The sequence below is a fragment of the Bombyx mandarina genome, chromosome 01, assembly GCF_030267445.1.
Source record: "Bombyx mandarina strain Sakado chromosome 01, ASM3026744v2".
Lineage (NCBI taxonomy): Eukaryota > Metazoa > Arthropoda > Insecta > Lepidoptera > Bombycidae > Bombyx > Bombyx mandarina.
In genome coordinates, this window is record NC_143208.1 from 11235420 (window position 1) to 11255021 (window position 19602).

General features: G+C 34.4%; 2 protein-coding genes across 3 annotated transcripts in view; one reads left to right on the top strand and one right to left on the bottom strand.

Moving 5' to 3' along the window:
- On the top strand, positions 1-16143 carry AcCoAS (acetyl coenzyme A synthase). 2 transcript variants are annotated; one of them, XM_089730095.1, is made up of 10 exons: positions 1-407; positions 6043-6238; positions 6598-6837; positions 7026-7141; positions 7811-8003; positions 10475-10617; positions 11584-11773; positions 11886-11996; positions 14039-14228; positions 14336-14945. In XM_089730095.1, the coding sequence occupies exons 1-10, from the start codon at positions 103-105 to the stop codon at positions 14794-14796; spliced, it is 2145 nt and encodes a 714-aa protein (XP_089586221.1). In that variant the 5' UTR covers positions 1-102; the 3' UTR covers positions 14797-14945. The 2 variants fall into 2 exon arrangements, with proteins under 2 accessions (XP_089586221.1, XP_028035438.2); XM_028179637.2 differs by lacking the exon at positions 11886-11996 and having other exon boundaries at positions 2-407; positions 14336-16143.
- Positions 16134-19602, bottom strand: part of LOC114246943 (uncharacterized) — a 21284-nt gene continuing 17815 nt past the window's right edge. The window contains exons 7-8 of the mRNA XM_028179707.2: positions 17711-17838; positions 16134-17029 (exon numbers count right to left, since the gene is read on the bottom strand). Of these exons, the coding sequence (XP_028035508.2) occupies positions 16903-17029; positions 17711-17838 (255 nt within the window). The 3' untranslated portion in view covers positions 16134-16902. The remainder of the gene's footprint in view (positions 17030-17710; positions 17839-19602) is intronic.

Consider the following 19602-nt stretch of genomic DNA (forward strand, 5'->3'; position numbering starts at 1 on the left):
GCGTTCACTCACTGCCACAGCCGTCAGTTAGCCGGCTTTATCGCTCAGTTAGCGCGCGTGAATCGTCGAGTTAGCACTATTCGTTAAAAATCAGCGTTCGCGATGTCGTCGCGCATGTACAAGCCCACTGATCATGTCATCAAGAAATCGTATTTACCATCGATCCAAAAATACAAAGAAATGTATGAAAGATCACTCACTGAATCGGAACTGTTCTGGACCGAGGTCGCCCAAGAATTTCAGTGGCATGTAGCACCGAAGCCGGGTGGCTTCATGAAATACAACTTTGACATTACCAAAGGAAGGGTCTTTGTAAAATTTATGGAGGAAGCCGAGCTGAATGTGTGTTACAATTTGCTCGATCGCAATGTCAAAAATGGTTTCGGGGATAAAATTGCCTTTTTCTGGTAAGTTTAAATAAAATACTCATCTATACATATATTGTGTATGTGTATGTATGCTGTGCGAATGCAACGACAAGATGCGCAGGTCTATTGATTTTGATACAAACAGTATCTATTATTACATAATGTGCACCGATGCAGCTCCCGTCATTGTTTGCGCACAGCGAGTTTGCAAAAGCTTTAATAACTTTTATAGGTTTTTAGTTGCAGGTCTTCGTCGTGGAGCTTTTTCAGTTGATCAATTCGTATACGCAGTATGAATTGACGCTTAAAGCTCACAGTCTGCCATTTTTATTTGTATGTAATGTGTACTTTACACTTATTGCTGAAAAATATGCAACCACCGCTGTTTTTTTTATATTTTAATCGGAATATTTGAATAGAAATTAGAATCACACACACATAAATAATGTACTACTTTAACATTTAAATTGTATTGAAGAAGCTTTCGTTGGTTTCATTAGGTTTACATTGGAAATTATTTTGCTTTATGATATAAGTCGATCGATCGATAAAAGATCTCAAGTATCGGGACTTTTATATTGAGTAACAGTTTCCTAACATATTATTATATTATTTATGGTAAGAAAAAATCTTTACCGTAAATCTTAAAGAAAACAATTAATTACAAACATTGGTAAAAAAAAACTTTAATACTTGACAATAAATGCCATAGTTCTAAATGTACGTAAGAAATTTTTCAAGTTTATTTCCTTATTCTATATTGTAAACAATACTTGAATTTATATTTTTGTCACAATGTTATGTTGTACCTAAAACGGATTTAAAAAAATAATTAAATAATAAGAAATTATCTCACAAAGATATTAGGTAGGTACCAAATCAGAATATTAATTTAAGGAAATTTAAGAATTTAAAAACATTAACGAACTTCAAACATATGTACGCTAAATGAAATATACAATTTCGCAGTAATGAATTTCAAATTAACATATGGAAAGTACGATAACAACATTGACTACACGGTCACATTAGACTTTCGCAATTTGGTTGATTTAAATCAACAACAAGTTAAACTTTTAGATTGTTAATTAAGCAAACATAAATGTGTTTGGTTTAATTTATTGAAATCTTAGTTTATGAAAGAATTATTATTTGCGGCATATTTTTTAAATTATTCTCTTGAAATTTTCATTTGTATTGAATTAAAATAAACATTGTGAATTGGCTACTTACTCATAATATTATGCTTAGACGTAAATGAAACAAAAATGATGATACAAATGACTAGAGTTATTACATCAAAACGAATATTTATCTTATCACGAAAACAACTTATAAGCAACCATCCAAGAGATGTTTTGCATTTGAGATAAAAACACAGTGCATCCTTTTTATTTCTTGATAATTTAAGTTCATTGAATCGAAAAAAAGGGGTTAAAGATCAATGTAACGGGTAAGGTATTCATTGAATATTTAAATCAATATGACCTGATATGGATTCAATTTATTTGCAAGAAATGCGCTTGGGAACCATATATTTTTAGAATTATACTTTAGCCACGGACTTAGTACAGTCTGATCTGGTTTCGTGAGAGAATTCGGCTCATTCTGCCTAACCTAATTTACAAATAGTTACAACTAGTGATTATTTTTTGATTCAGAGAGGTCACAATTATTTTTTATTACGTCTCTTGCACATCATCTCAAATTAACACATGTAATATTTGCCGCATCTTGTTGGCTTTTCCCTTCTCTCAGTAGAGGAGCTTGTGAACGCACCTTTTTTTTGATAATATGATAGCGATTCGCTGGACAGAATTCTTTTTTAACCTGTTGAGGGTTCAGCCAGAAGGAAAGACGTTTTTAACAACTGCCCGAGCGCCATGAAATACTTCCTAAATACTTAACATCGTCGGTTTGTGCTAATTCCTGCTGTTTATCAGTTGCAACGACATCCCGATGCATGTCCACATTCAGCACGGGCACAACTCAAATGTAAAATACTCAGATCTTGATTTCGCCCGATAAATGTGGTTTCTCTCGATCGATCTTAATGATCGTATAACATACGTGTCTACAATATTAAAAGCTTTAAACGTACCAAGATTGTAAACAGTCAACGTAGCCCTAAACACGGATCCTCCCGATCCATTAACGATGCTTTTAGGTACCTCAAGCACCGGTCAGCGTCCCCATCGAACCCGTCGCTTGCGACGAAAGGCTCGGCGAGTAAATGAACCCATAGACACAGCCCACTGAGCTTCTCGCCAGATCTTCTCAGTAGGTCGCGTTTTCGATCTGGTGGTAGATTCTGCGAAGCACTACTCTTGCTAGAGCCAGTGTTAGCAACACCTCCGGTTTGAGCCCCGAGAGCTCACCTACACACTAGGGTAAGGCTGGTATATTGAGCATAGGTAGGAAGAAAAACCAACCATGGTACTTGTAACGGGTAGCTATAACAGAACATAAGATATTTGACAGCTGCCTGAATCTTGCTAACGACATTTTCAAGATAAGTTTGAGACAAAGTAAGTTCCGAAAAAGAACACTGGAGCCGGCTTACAGATCAATTTGATCTGCGCGGTGTAAGATCTTCCCTTTAGCGTTACTCCCAAATTCTCATAGGTCTCAGATTCACAAATAAATTTTAGAACCACACTACTTAAGTTGTAAGTATTGAAAGTTTACAACTTCACCTCTCTGTACACCTGTGACCGTATATTTAACAACGCCAAAATTCATTTACTAAAATTGTCGGTTACTTTAATTTATGCTATCGATGTGCGGTACTCGGGTCTGGTTTTCTAATAGATCTGTATTCAGTTCGCATTCCTGGCTCATTAGTCGTGTAGCCGATGGCTTTCCGTGGAGGAGAGGGTTAATCTGCGCGAGATAGCTTTACGCGACACAATCCTGAGCAATTTCCGAGTTCTGTTTGGCGTAGAGATCGGGCGCTCGGGTGTTAAAGCAACGGAAGGTTTGTTTCGTGGGTGTAAATTCCTCATCTCACCCCACAGCCCGACATATAGAGTGATGATCAGGTGATTCAACCCTCCACCAAAATTAAATTTCGTCTCAACTGCACCCGACGTAAGCCGGACCTATTTTACCGACAAAATTTAAAGATTACAAAGGCTATACAGTGTACTGCGAAGTACAAACATGGATAGACGCCAAAGTTAAAACACAAAGAGATTTAATGTCTTTGTGACCAGCGATCTCAAAAGGAAATCACATAGGTATCTGGAGCATTGTAAAGAATGCTAATGTTAAAATCTGTCATAAATTTAAGGTCCAGAACTTTTACAAAATGTTAGAAGACTTATGTTTTGTTCCAGTTGAATTCTCGTAGAATATGTTTATGTTTGTTCCAGTTGAATTCTCGTAGAATATGCTTATATAGTTCCTACTTAAAAAAGTATATCGCCGCACCTTAGGAATCGAAGTGACTTAACTAAAAATTTTAAGAAAATGAGTTTTGTACTTTGAACGGCTTATAAACACGTATTTATAAATCAATTTAGGGCTTAAGGTATTAAGATTCAAATTGAAAAATTACGATTCTTCCGGAACATTTTTGGCGTTTACCTACTAAAAAAAAAGAACTTTGGATTAAGCCACTTCAATTCTAAAAGTGCGATATATATAGGGGAAATTTCAAAATGGACAACGAAAATACATAGTGTACTACGTCTTACAGCCTGAATTACAGAACATAATATAGAAACTTAAAAATGTAGGTCTGACATATTTCATTTAACAATAACATGCATTTACGACGCCAAACTCTGCAAGCAATAATAATAACACAATAAAATAAAAATAACATCTAGTGTATAGATAGATGCTCAGACGTATAGACGACATATGTAAATTGTTTCTGATGTTATAGTTTGGTAGGACTTACCGGCTTACAAGACTGCGTTACTCATTTTACTCCGCACCGGTTGTTTTAATACAAACAAAGTTTGCTTATTTATGAAGCAAAAAACCTAGTTTCCTTACAACAAAAAAAGGATTTTTTGTGTCTATTTCACGATGAGGTCATACTTTTACGTTCTAATTTCCTATTAAACTTGGAAATTTCTCTTATAATATTACGATTTGACTATTAAATTTAACGATCTTTATTCAAATATATCCAAATAATACAAGGATTGCAAAATTTTTTTTTGAATCATTTCTTTCAGTTATATCACTTATTAATCTTCCCAAATACTTTCCGAATAAAATACTAGTAAATTCTGGCTATGATTATTGCTCATTATTTGATGGACAAACACTTGCACAAACAACTCACGCGTCACTTATCATACGTTGATGGTGCTATGTCGAAACCTGCTCTGTAGTGTCACTAATAGCTCTAAGTACTAAGTTTCAAATCAATTATATAAACGCGTGAACGCATACAACACGAACGAATAATCAATCAACCCTATAAAAAATACCCGATTAGTAGATTCAGGTGTAACTATCATATATATTATCACAATTTAATTTCAAACTCCTGTTTGAAGGTTCACAGCGGCAATATCACACAACTCCAGGTAGGCTGTGAGCTTTTCTATCCACGGCTAAGAAAACATAAAATAAATTCTGAAAATAATTGAGTTTTTTTTTAAATCATGATTATAACGAGTGGTGCAGTCAATGTAATAACTAGCGGTACAACAAATTAAACTTCAAACTGACTAGTATATTCAAGTAATTGTTGACCTTCCTAAACTGTTTGTTTCAAGGTATTACTTACGTACGTATTGTGCTAAGCCAGTTACCAAGCTAATATATATATTTTTTGTTTTTATAATTTTGAAATCTTATTTTATGTTTGATAACTAATGTGAAAAAATTGAAATCTAGGATTTGGATTGGATTAAAAGCTAGTTTCCGAATTTCAGTTTTGTTATTTAGTAAACGGTTCATTATTGTATGTTTATAGCTAACTTAAAGAGCTAACCCACTTGATAGATTGTAATTAAACTGTAAGGACAGTTCTAAAACTTAGAGTGAGTTGACTGAGATTGTATTCGCTTGAGGCTATAACAATCATCACTGCTTTAGTTCTATTTTTTGAACTTGTGTTCAAAAATTAGATCTAAGCTAACGTCCCGATTCTCTTCTTAGGTACAGTGATATTATACTCGTAGTAAAGAGTGTTTAAATGAAACTTGTACATACGTTTAGTATAGAGTTAAGAATTTTAGAATTGGGGTTTGATAATGAAATGACTCACTAATTCTATACCAAAATCTAGTCGTTTCGGTATTTGAATATTGGGATTATGTATATTATGTAGAACAAATCATGCTTATAATTTAATACATTCGTATCGTATATTTTTGATCCGTAGATCATGTAGAGTATTGTAGAGTATATGACACGAACTTCTTCAATATGGATATGTTTTATTAATCAATTGCATAATTTGGAATTCTTTGTAATCTGGTTTAATTCCTATTTATAGGAGTAGTATTTCTTATTTTCTTTGAATATTTATGTCATTAACGTCAGTTATTTAATTTTTTTTGGTATTTAATAGTGCGAGCTTGGTTGGTTGCCTATTTTTAATATGTTTTGCTATGTGAATGTATTAGACTGTTAGTTTCCTAGATAAATAAAATAAATAACTAACGTTTTTCTTTTGTTTTTTCTTTTGCGCCTTTTTCAATTTTAGGGAAGGGAACAGTCCGGATGATTATACGCGCATTACATACCGGAAACTGCTGGACTTAGTGTGCCAGTTTGCCAATGGTTTGCTGGCCAAAGGAATCCGTAAAGGAGATCGCGTTGCAGTCTACATGCCCATGATCTTGGAGGCAGTAATCTGCATGTTAGCCTGCGCTAGAATTGGTGCTGTACACACAGTCGTGGTATTTATCATTCAGCATTTAAGAATACATTCATATTTAATAATAACTATTTTGGCAAAAAAAAAGTAGATTCTTTTGTTGTATTGTTCCTTAAGATATTATGTAATTATTTTCATTATCATTTGATACTAGTATAACCCGACCACGCTTCGCTATTACTATCGTCAATTTTATGAAATACACAACACAAGAAGCAATAACCATTACAAAGACCACGCCTTAAATGCCAACAGTACCAACGATAGTTGTACAAAGTTTCGAATTATAGTGGAAAAAAAAATACGAAACCCATTTTGATACAACACTAACAAATGAATATTCGTTTTTAGCTATTAAAAAATCTCATAATGGTATTTTAGTTCGCAGGATTTTCATCGGACGCTTTAGCGGAGCGCCTTTCCGACGCTAAAGTTAAACTTTTGGTCACCGCTGACGGAGCTTGGCGCGGCGAACGCATGTACGTGTACAAGAGAACCTGCGACGATGCCATAGAGAAGGCTAGAACATTCTTCAAGCATAGAGTGGACATGTGTATGGTCGTAAACCACCTCGATAGAGTTACACCTGGTGGTAGTTTGAAAAGCGAAATCAAAGATCTCGTGAGTACACTTTCTTCTACGTCGCTTTCTTCATTGCTGAAGGTCGTGTCCCTGAAACTTGACCGTGGCCTGTCTCGTGAGCTGTTTCCATCTCGTCCGGTCCTCAGCTTCTCGAATGGCGGTTGCGACTGGCAATATATATTGATATGCTTTTTTTGCTGTAATCCTAGAAAACATTTTATTTTTAGTATAATTGGAATGAGGAGACAGATATCTGGTGGCACGAAGTGATAGAGGGGGAATCTAACATTTGCCCTCCGGAATGGGTTGCCGCCGAGGATCCATTGTTCGTGCTCTACACAAGGTTTTTATCTTTAATATATAATATTAATCTTATTATATAATTTTCTACGAGGTTTTAAACGTAGGTTTATTAGTGAAGGATTGGAAATGAATATTGAACGTGTGAAAATGCTCGTAATAATACCTTATAAATAATAGTTTAAGAAAATTAACAAAATACGCTTTTATAGAAAATCCAACTAAAAAATTTAAAAGAAATTTAATAAATTTGAATTAAAGATAGTATAAGAAAAAATGATTTTATTTTAAATATCTTGGGGTGCTTTCCAGGATATTATCAAAATAACCCTTCTACTCATATCTGTTCATAAGATATTTATAACTACTGATACCATGCACCTCACGCTTTTTTTTAAATAAAATAATTTTTTATTTCACTATTTAAATTCATTTCAAATTTTCTAGTTACATTTTGTATAAAAGCGTATTTTGTTAGTTTTTTTAAAACTATTATTTATTTTTCATTTTTTAGTTGAATTTCAATATTTCAATATTTTTTTTCAACTTTTTTTTAAATAATGAATTGTCATCGGTCCTTAATAAGTATACCAAATTTTGAGTTAATCCGACGTCTTGAAGGGGGTCAAAATCATGTTCAAAGATTCCGTTACATACATACGTCTGAAGCTAATAAAAGCGTGTTAATAAATATAATATTCTTTCGGTGAAGCGGTTCCACTGGTAAGCCGAAAGGGGTTGTGCACACTACCGCCGGGTACCTGATGTACGCAGCCGCCACGTTCCGATACGTGTTCGACTACCACAGGCGCGATGTGTATTGGTGCACCGCTGACGTCGGCTGGATCACCGGACACACATACGTTGTGTACGCACCGCTGGCCAACGCTGCCACCTCGGTCATGGTGAGTAATGAAACGAATGGATTTAATGACACGTTCTAACATCGGATGATGATTATTGAGGAAGAAAAAACCTTATCCCACCGCGACGGAGCAAGAAACATGTATTGACGAATCCCCCGGATTCACTATCGGTGTTTTTAGGAATTGAGGGTCCGTCACCGGCCACCGTCCTCGTCGAACTCGTCGCGAAGAGTTCGACAAGCTAACTAGACCATAGGCACAGCCCATTGAATTTCTCGCCGGATCTTCTCAGTGGGTCGCGATTCCGAACCGGTGGTAGATTCTGTGAAGCACTGCTCTTGCTTGGGCTAGTGTTAGTAAATTCTCCAGGTTGAGCCCGTGAGCTCATTTACACGTCCGGGCGTAACTGGAATCGACTCTTAGGCTACCAGGGAATAGGTAGGGATAAAATCAATATTAAGAAAGCAATCTCAGGTTTCAAAATACTGGTGCTAAAATTAAAAAAGTAAAATACAATTTTTTCCAATGTTTATAATAGCCTGATATTAATAGATTAGAAACAAAATCATATTGAGTTTAATAATTAATTTATTTCAGATCTATACTAGATCTATATCAGATGATTTCTAGATCGGCTTAAAAATATTTTAATAAAAAAATAATGAATTTCACTTTCAATTCAAATACTATTATAAAGCAAGCTAAGGGATCTGGAGTATGAGAGCTCATATTCTGGGAGCAACCCGGGGGTGAGGTCCGTCTGGGAACCCTATTCATGACTTATGAAATCGTTATCGATTTGTAATAAATAGAAAAAAAACCGCAGCCGCACACCAAAGCAATAGCTTAAAATAGCATCGTCGCAGCTGATAAAGGTGCGCCATGTTCTCGTTTAGGTGTTATATATAGATCGAACATTGACATCATTAACAGATAATGCATCGACACAAATAAAACAATGGCTTTCTACATATTAGGGAAATATCAGATCTGTAGTTTTACCAATATACCTATATATACGGGATCGTATAATTTGTGCATGGAAAAGTAGGTACTAAGATTATGGGCAGAGGAGGAAACCATTTGTGAACATTTATTAGAAAAATCATACAAGGCACATATAGTCGCATCACATGAAACGTGTATGTATGTATACTGGGCTAAATTGCGTAAATATCTGGACTGAATTCAGTACAATTGCAAACCATAACGATATATTCGATTATGAACTATTATAGAGATGTGTAAACGTAAACAAATATTGTGATAATAAAAATGTTACTAATGTTGTTAAAAGATTTAGGTAAAACACGTTTGCAATGTCGAGTGTGAATGAATTTAATATGCATATATGGCAATATTTGACTGTGTATATCACGGTAAAAATAATGTGCATCATATCTATATTACAGATAACATGTGCGGCAGCCCATTATCACGGATTGAATATGCAAATGTAACATATAATTCATTATCTTTTCATTCATAACTAAAACAGGTCATGTATCTAATGTTTTCGTTCTTATTATTGTAGTGAATGCCATTTTCGTGTTATCGCGTCATTAAATCTCATAATAGGTTTCGTGGAGATGTTATCAGGCTTGAGGTGATTGATGTGATGTTTGAAAATTCTCAAAAATATCAGGTTCGGAGCGGCTCCTAGACTGTATAGATTACAAAACGTGAATACTCACTTTGAATAGTAGACTTTTACGTCTAATTGCATTGGAATTACGGTTTTTTATATGTGAAAACTGAAAAGAAAGATTGCTTCGTGGCAAGATTGGTCAAAAATATCGTACGACGATTTCAAAGTTTATTAAATAGGATCGTGATTTTTGTATCATTATCTTAAATGAAAATAACACTACTAGTCCTTATGAATACTGTGATATTATTAATTTCATATATAAAAAACGAAACAAAATAAATAACTAACAATATTAAAACGAAGTAGAATACTAAAATATTTTAGTCGTAAAATATTATAATAAAAGATTTTTTTTTGCATAGACGATTGAACGAACTCACAGCCTCCTTGAGACATGAGGTATAATTCTAATTTGTATAATATAACGGCCGGCCTATATTAAGTACATTCAAATATTGTACATACAAAAATATGGTACCTGCCGCCGAGATGCGAACACTGGTCAGTCGTATCATACGGGCGTCTTATACCTACTTTAGGCCAAGACAACTTCACATGACAACGAACTTCGACTGTTTGCATAGAAATTGTACAGATTGCCAATCTATCCTACTATTTTCACGGATATAGTACCTACATTGACCTTGTCCAATTTTACAGCATACGTCAAAATATGAAATCGAAAATAAAATCCTGGGTATTCACAGCTATTCTAATAATATTTGTGTTTGAGTTTTTATTTACAGTCACGTCTGGATTGGAGATTTTTGAATTTTGAGAGGAAAAAATAACCAAATTACGAACAAACTTTCGAGTATGCTAGGAAAGAAAACGTCATCTTTTATTCTTTTTTTAATAGTTCGAGGGGACTCCCTACTTTCCGAAGGTCGATCGTTACTGGAGTATTATCAACAAGTACAAAGTGACGCAGTTTTATACTGCGCCCACTGCAATCCGGGCTCTCATGGCCCATTACAACGAGGAAGATGGCAATCTGACCATGTAAGTTCTGATCGTGTGCTTACCACGTTTTTAAGCGATTTAACTGTTTCTATTAATTTATGGAAAACAACCAATAATTTATTTATTAAATAATCTATGTTATCAAATAGTTAACATTAATGACTAATGATAATTATCAAAATAATTATTTTACGCGAATCATTTGCCGCCCATCACTTCAGCAGTTATATTTCTGTAGGTATTCCAAAGTCTTATCAGATAGTTGTAAATGTAACAATGACCTTTTAGAATTCATTTAATATGTTTTATCACTTTATAATATTAGTTATAATTTTAAGTCAATCATTCTGTGAGTAAGATCAGAGATAACCCTTTGAAGAAAGTTCGTGCAATATAAGATTTGCTTTATATTTCGCATTTCAATGTTCGATAAAATAAATTTAAAACCAATGGGCTTGTTGATATGGCATTTATTTTCGTCTCGATTAAAAACCATTTATCTTACAAATATGAGCTACATACGAACGCGTCTATAATATCGAATTGTATGTATAATGTAAATAAAAAGTATATAATTTATTGTAATGAATTTTGAGAAGAAACTTTAAATAGAATCAAATTAATCTTGGCAGTATGTTAGATCAATACTGATCGAACTTCAAGGTCGACTACACTCTTACAAGACAATATTTTAATGTTTGGTAACACAAGTACGTATGTATCCATTGTATTTTTATAAAACATACAGAAGAGATAAATATATTATGTAGTATTGTAGGATTTCCGTATTTATATCACTGCCTATGAAGCAGATAAGAACTATTATTATGCACTTTTGATATTCAAATACTAACTATAATATTTTTTTTTCTATTCCATTCTCTTCTATCAGCCATCATCTTAACACTGACTCCTCTCTCTCTCTCTCATATCGTCATTCACACGCTCTATCCATTTCTTCTTCGTTTTCCTAAACACTATTTTCATAAAATTGTACATTGAAAGGCCGGATTTGTCGAGTCTCCGTGTGTTGGGAAGTGTGGGTGAGCCTATAAATCCGGCGGCCTGGCTGTGGTACTACACCAGGATTGGGAAAGAGCGCTGTTCTATCGTGGACACCTTCTGGCAGACAGAGACCGGGGGCCACGTGATCACCGGACTGCCTGGCGCCACTCCCATGAAGCCTGGTGCAGCAGTAAGTTACCCAAGCTACAATTTTGAAGCGATTACAGGACTTTTTTTTAATTGTAAATATAGTGTAATGGCAATGTAATCACCCCTGACCGTTGGATATTGTGATCCACAAGGAGAAGAAACACCCGGTCTACTATTCCTCGATGGACACCTTTCGACCGAAGCAGGGCTGGGATCGTACCGTCATGATCGTGCATCTACCGAATAAATCCAATCGTACACGTGTAAGTTTTTGTACATGGTATTTCTTGAAGTGCTCCCACAACAAAATTGTCATGGCTGAAATTTAGTTTCTTCATAGCGGCTTTATATTTGAACTGATGTGAACTGTGCTACAGATGTGCTTTGAAAGTATGTGTATGCAATATTATATTATTATGAACATTCTTGAAACGATTGCTATATTAAAACGAATTAATTTAAGTCATCTATCTACATATACTATAGCTCGTAATAAATAATGTTATAAAAACGCCATAGGTTTGTTCGTGACAATGTTAATTTGATATGGTTTACAAACATGTTATTTCTATGTTATCTGCCATGAACTTTTGTCAATTTGTCAATGTTTTGTATTGATGATCACTTTGTTGGTGCGACTTAATAAATAAATAAATAAATAAATAAATAAATAAATAAATAAATAAATAAATGTTATTAATACACACGAATAACAAATGGACGTTTAGTTGGACGAAAGCCTATATATCATTCTTTCTAACAACTTTAACTCTCTAAATAAACAATGTATTTATTCATAGTATTACAAAAACACAAAGTATTTTAATTATAATGTTTACTATTTGAAGTTCTGATATGTATTTGTGTACGAAATTCTAATAATACTAAATTTCTGTCAAAAAGTATCTAATCGTTGACATTCTATTTGTATCCGTCTTCTATAATCGGAAAAAATGTTCGCGGTTATACCTTTAAGAAAACAATACCTTGGATTAAATTTTTAATGTTGTTTTAATTATTCTTATAAATATGTTACTTTGTAAGTATATGTATTTGTTACTATATTTTTATTTCGTATGAAATATAAAATGTATTTTATATTGTACCATGTATCTACATATAGTAAAAGTTTGAGGTGTTGAATTGATTCGTTGGATCAAACGAAATTTATATTCTTTAAACTAGCAGTGCCCGCGACTCCGTCCGCGTGGAATAATGACTTTGGGCAAGAGTTTTTGGACATATCTTTTGATTTATAAACACTGTCATTTGGGTATTTAGAAAAAATCTAATTTAAAGTAATGCTTCTCTATACACGACATTAGACGTATAGCCATCGAGGATCGAAGCATACAGGTTGCTAGGATTGCTAACACGTGACAGATAAAGCTGACCGTGTGAAAAGCAATTAACACTAAAGCCTTCGTCAAACAGAACGCGTACTTAACGTCGCGCTCTTCAATTGACTAAATGAGTCTCTCCTTGACGCAACGCATTCGCCAAATCATAGTGCCTTTCGATAGCAGTGTGAAAATTTAAAAGTATTAAGAAATCGAGTGATTCAGATGTTGCATTGTATAAGCATGGGTATTTTCTAACTATTTATATCATTTTTTCGGGCATTATCTAGTATTTTAATACACATTCACTCGGACGCTAAAATAAAATTTGTAAAAAATTACAACGCCTGACGTCAAAGCGTCCTAACGCCGCGACAGAGCGCTTCGTATTTATAGTGCTGGGGCTCTGTTTGACGGTATGTTACCTTAATAGTACAACATATCTCGGCGTCATAGCGCGGCGTTAGGCTCTGACGCGCGCTAATTACGCGTTCTGTTTGACGAAGGCTTTAGATCTACACCCACAACTTTTAGCGTCTGACCTTGGGCTTTATTTATTATTATGTATTTACATATAGTTAAAGTTTGGGATGTTCAATTGATTCGTTCGATCAAACGAAATTTATATTATTTAAATGAATGTTTCCTTTTTATAAAAATTACAACAGTAAAACGGTCATCGTACAAAAATGAATCTATGATTTCCGTTTGAGCTCCATACACCCACTTTAATGTGATTTGTGTTTATATGAATTCGGCGATATATTTATTTATGCGACAGGTATCTTTTACTTCTCTTCGAATTTAATATTTAAGATAAATAATGACATAATATATTGGATGTTTAGATAAAAATTAGTTGTTTGTTGAATGCATCTATGTAACAGCTAGTTGGTGTTGTAATTAAGCAGAGATAATACCTAAAAGAAAAGAGTTTGGTACTTACTTATTATTGTTTTATAAAGGGCTTCCCGTTCTTCGGTGTTGAACCGAAAATCTTGAATGAAGATGGTGTCGAAATAGAGGGACCCGGGGAAGGCTATCTAGTGTTCGCACGTCCATGGCCCGGCATGATGAGGACTCTGCTTGAGGACCAGGATCGCTTTGAAAGGGTCTATTTCAGCAAGTTTCCTGGTTACTACTGCACCGGAGATGGTAAGATCTAGGAGAAACTATACATATTTAATGTAACTTTTTACACTTAAAGATTCCCAGGACTTCGCGGTTTTTTTTTCTGTCATTACATAGCCATTATTTTGTAGGCGTGAGGCGCGACGAAGATGGATACTTGTGGATCACAGGCCGTATTGATGATATGCTTAATGTGTCTGGACATCTCATGTCTACTGCTGAAGTAGAGGGCGTTCTCGCCTCAGACCCCAGGGTCTCTGAAGCGGCAGTAGTGCCAAAACCCCACGAAGTTAAGGGCGAAGCACTGTATTGTTTCGTTGTACTCAAAGAGGGGTTGCAATTCGACGCTGATTTGGTTAAAACATTGACCTTGCTGGTGAGACAGAAGATTGGAGCATTTGCCGCCCCTGACACAATCCAGAACGCTCCCGGCTTGCCTAAGACTCGTTCTGGAAAGATTATGCGCCGCATTTTAAGGAAGATCGCCGTGGGTGACCATGAAGTGGGCGACATTTCTACCCTGGCCGACCCCGGTGTCGTTGAAGAACTCTTCAACAACAGACCTGCTGAAACGAAACCAAAAACTGGCTAGGCGGGCTCGCGACGAGAGCCGTTTTTTGTTCCTGATAACGTTTGAGGCATTTATTTATTTTTACATGACTATACTTTTTTTTTCCATTTCCAGTATCCGTCCGCGGTATACCAAATCAGATATTTGTCGAGTACTTCCAAATATTTTTATTGTATTGTCTGACGTTGATATGGATGATGTAACAGGTCCCCTACGAACATGATCTATTTTTTTTTTGTATTTTTTGCTTCCAAATGTACTTTTTATTATGGATAAAAAGATCCTCGTAGATCGTTTGGTAAAAATTCGTATTCGAGAATTTCGTGCTGTGTTATTTGATAGTAAGCACTACTCGATGGTGCAGGTAAAGTTCGTAAAAGCGAAAAAAAAAAGAACGATCATTTGATGATGTCTATTTTATTTATTGAGCACTTGGTGTTTTAATTTTAATGTATTTATCGATAACCATTCCATAAAAAAGAAATATTACGGATTATATATATATTAATAACAGTGTTTTGTGTACTTTTTTTTTTTTATAATAAGAAACTCCGCATGTATTTTGATACGCCATTTAAACAGAGCATCACGAGTAAGTTAATGTTTATTTTAGTTATTTAAGAAACGCGAAAGCCTAATAATTTTCTGGAACAGGTATTTTTGAATCTCAAGCGTATAAACGTAAGTCGTAAGTTATGCATTGGCTACACCGGGCACTCTGGTGTAACCAAATATTAGAAATTATAATATATTATGTAGAACTAAACCCTGAGCGTGGTAGTCGCACAAAATCTCTCTTTAGAATTATTATTATAAATGTGTTGTACTACGTTTTAACACGGCATTGTGTATTAGATCGTGTCGCACTTCACCATACTCTACATAAACGTGAGGGTTATTAAAATATTAAGATTAATGAGTCTCTTGGTGTTTGCTTAACATTTAATTTAAGCATCATTGTAGTTGCTACTATGAGCAGGTACGCATTTGACTTGTAATCACAGTATGGTACAGCCAAGTATTAATATGAGCTTACTGTAACATGTTCTACGTTATAAGGAATAACGTTTATAATTAATCCATTTTAATATAATACCCACCTATGGACATGATAGTTTGAATCTTCGTATTCAATATTTTGTCGTTTATGTCATTCTAATATGTATTATCATAATCATGTTCACGTGTTTAATATGTTTAAACGTATTCATTCGTGGTAGGCTTCAGGAAGCAAAACTGTACGAATATATCTTACCATCGCGATATTCGATTTTGTGAGAAAATGTTCTTGTGATTGTACGTCTTAAAACATATCAAATCGTGATATCATTTGATGATATTAAATAAATTGGTGGTCGTAAAATACAATGTCTATTTATTTATTTATTCAACGATAATATCTTTAAAAATTCACAAACTAATTAAATCACAAAACATTAAAACACACACACAAAAAAAAACTGTCATATTAAAATTATTACATGAATTCATTAAAAAAGTTTAGAGTAAATAAAAGAAAGAACAATAATTAAATAAGATAAAAATAAAGATTCTCGCAGAAAATACATATTTTTTATGTGTATTCAGTGCATGGAAGGAATTTGAAAAATAGAAATCGATTTGCAGCTTGAAAATGAGCAAAACACACGACAGTACTATTTAATAAAAAAGAAAAACATGTACTAATCCCTACTTTAGTATTTTGAGATATACATAATCAAACAAATTCAAAATAGCTTTAATGCAGAAATGCCCCGCTTTGGTAATTCCTTCAAGACTGGTTATGACTTGGGACAATATGGAAAAAAGATTGGTGAGTACAATAAAATAATTTAATGATACGGATAATCGGATATTATCGAAGCATAAATGTGCAAGAACTACACGACAAATTGAGAAACTAATTTTAAGTTAAGATTTATTTATTTTTCTTTTATCGAACAATTCGTGCTAAGCTTTTAGTGCACAACGACTATCTGTGTTTATGTAGTAACAGCAGCGAAATACGGTAGACTGTCGAGATTACATTTCTTATTACCAAAAAACATTTGTTGCGAGTGTGATGTTTTATTATAATTTTTTACTTCAATTAAAAAATGTATTTGACGTTTTGGTTATTGGAAGATTTTATTTGGTTTTCTGCTTCTTAGTTGGTACCGGTACAGACTGAATAGTTCTGAAGTAAAGGCCGTAGAAGACGCCGGCGGCTAGGAAGAGGATCGTTGTTAGCAGCACGATATATTCAGCACGATTCCTGTGAAAAGACGTTTTGAAACATATTCAATTCGCTCTTTTAGTATATAACGCAATAATCATTGCGTATTCCCACTGAGTTTCTCGCCGGATCTTCTCAGTGGGTCGCGTTTCCGATCCGGTGGTAGATTCTGCGAAGCACTGCTCTTGCTAGGGTCAGTGTTAGCAACTCTCCGGTTGAGCCCCGCGAGCTCACCTACAAACGTTAGGGCGAAGCTGAAATAGCCTCGCAAGGCTATCAGCATAGGTAAAAAAAAAAAAATGTGTATAAACAACCCTCTATTTTGAAAACCTCAAAATGTTCACGTTACTGAACCGTAACAGTAGGCTATTTTCGAACATATTAAAATACTGTTTTATCCTAATTCAAACACTATTGAATTTTCTTGTAGGGTTCAATTTACCGAAGCTGAGATGGAGATATCCCTTTTTACGTTGCATTATTAATTAGTATGAATTATTTCTTTCTGTATTATTTATTTCTTTATTTAATATATTTTGTACACACAGCTGATAGAAGAAACACGACAATAAGGATACAGAGTACGAGGGTACTACTTATTTCATGTTGAAATCTCTTCCAGTAGGCCCGCAGAAGGAAAGAAAAATTAGGAACGTTTTGTTTGGTTAACTACAAAAATTAATCAAAATGGCTATTTTAATAATTTTATAGGATACTTACGTGAATGGCGTACCACAAATAGTGTACCAAGTAGCACCATTTGGAGGCTTCTTGCCGCCAACGCAGTGGAAGTCAAAGTAACCCTCGTCGTACTGGTCCGGGCAGAAGTACTTACGTTTGTACAAGGTCTGAGAAAATAAATCGGATTTTTTATTTTGGCCCAGGGTCAGTCGTCTTCGTTTGCATCTGACAGTATATTAAGCAGAGTTTCTTATTATTTATGCATTCTGTTCGATACTGTATAGATTTTAAATAATTGATTTAGTTTTCCCGAGAACATTGGCACAGAATTAAGGAAAGTAATAAGCAGGTTTAAATAATAAATCTTGGGGCATACCTTCACAGTCGTTCAGTTAGCGACTCCTGTGTATTTTACATAAGATTGAGACGAAATAAACGAATTCTTCCTGAATTAATGGTGTCAAATCCTAACAAAATGCCTCTTGGATTTCTTAATAAAGTTGAAATTTTATTGCTTAGAAGCTGCGAATTTGCTATTTTTAATCACCATGCAATCGATTTAGTATAAAAAGTGAGAACAAATTCGACCTTTGGTCATTTTTTTCTTTGCGAACGTACACAGACTCATCATCATCATCAGCCTGCGGCAGTCAAACCTGGTCTAGTCTCATAAACAGACTAATCTCCCCGAAATATTAGGAATAATTGAATCATATATATAGTCGATCGTAAATAATGCCTATAAAATAGAAATTTAATATTTATGCGGAAGACAAAATAAATATAAAAGCCTTTGCTTCCTTTAACTGGCTATTTAACTGTTAAGTTGGTTCATCTATTAATGAATAAACAAATGAACAACTCATGTTTTGAGAGATGCGGCGTCATCCGCGTCAATACATGCTTTTATTAGCAGCCCGAAGCTTTGAGCTTTTCGAAACGTCCGAGTTAATTGAAATTTAGCACACTACTTATCACCAATGACCATAAAATAATTTCCTACCTACTATATACACCTACATAATATCCTACCTATCCTATCCTTCAGCACACAGAGGTCCACTACTGGATTTAGGCCTCCCCTCAGGTCTTCTAGTTACAATATATCAACTATTTTGTTTATGACTCAATTTTTATTTTAAAATCATCATAAATACATATATAAATATATAATAATTATAATAACCTTTTTTTTACCATCATTATGTTTTTCTGTACCAATGTACCACACGTCGTTGTATCATTATGTTTGAAGTCGTCGTGGCCTAAAGGATAAGACGTCCGGTGCATTCGTATATAGCGATACAACGGTGTTCGAATCCCGCAGGCGGGTACCAATTTTTCTAATGAAATACGTACCTACTTATCAATTGTTCACGATTGACTTCCACGGTGAAGGAATAAATAACATCGTGTAATAAAAATCAAACCCGCAAAATTATAATTTGTGTAATTACTGGTGGTAGGACCTCTGGTGAGTCCGCACGGGTAGGTACCACCACCCCGCCTATTTCTGCCGTGAAGTAGTAATGCGTTTCGGTTTGAAGGGTGGGGCAGCCGTTATAACTATACTGAGACCTTAGAACTTATATCTCAAGGTGTGTGGCGCATTTACGTTGTAGATGTCTATGGGTTCCAGTAACCACTTAACACCAGGTGGGCTGTGAGCTCGTCCACACTTCTAGGCAATAAAAATAAAATAAAAACTATTTTACTAAAAATAAACATAGATGGCTAAATTTCTACTTTTTAGTTCGGCTATTTACAAGAAGGTGTTTTTTTTTGTTTTAGTATCATAGATTATTAAAATTATAATTAAAATACATATATAAATACTAATATAAATGCGAAACTGAGTTTGTTTGTTATGCTCCCATGACGTAACTACTGGACCAATCTAAACTCGATTTTTTTTTTCAAAAACAATAATA

Excerpts from the sequence above, each read along its gene's own strand:
- AcCoAS (XM_089730095.1), top strand. The coding sequence starts at position 103 with ATGTCGTCGCGCATGTACAAGCCCACTGATCATGTCATCAAGAAATCG. Across the intron at positions 6,239-6,597 it reads GTGCTGTACACACAGTCGTG|TTCGCAGGATTTTCATCGGA; the intron begins GTATTTATCATT and ends ATGGTATTTTAG. Across the intron at positions 11,774-11,885 it reads CCATGAAGCCTGGTGCAGCA|GAGAAGAAACACCCGGTCTA; the intron begins GTAAGTTACCCA and ends GTGATCCACAAG.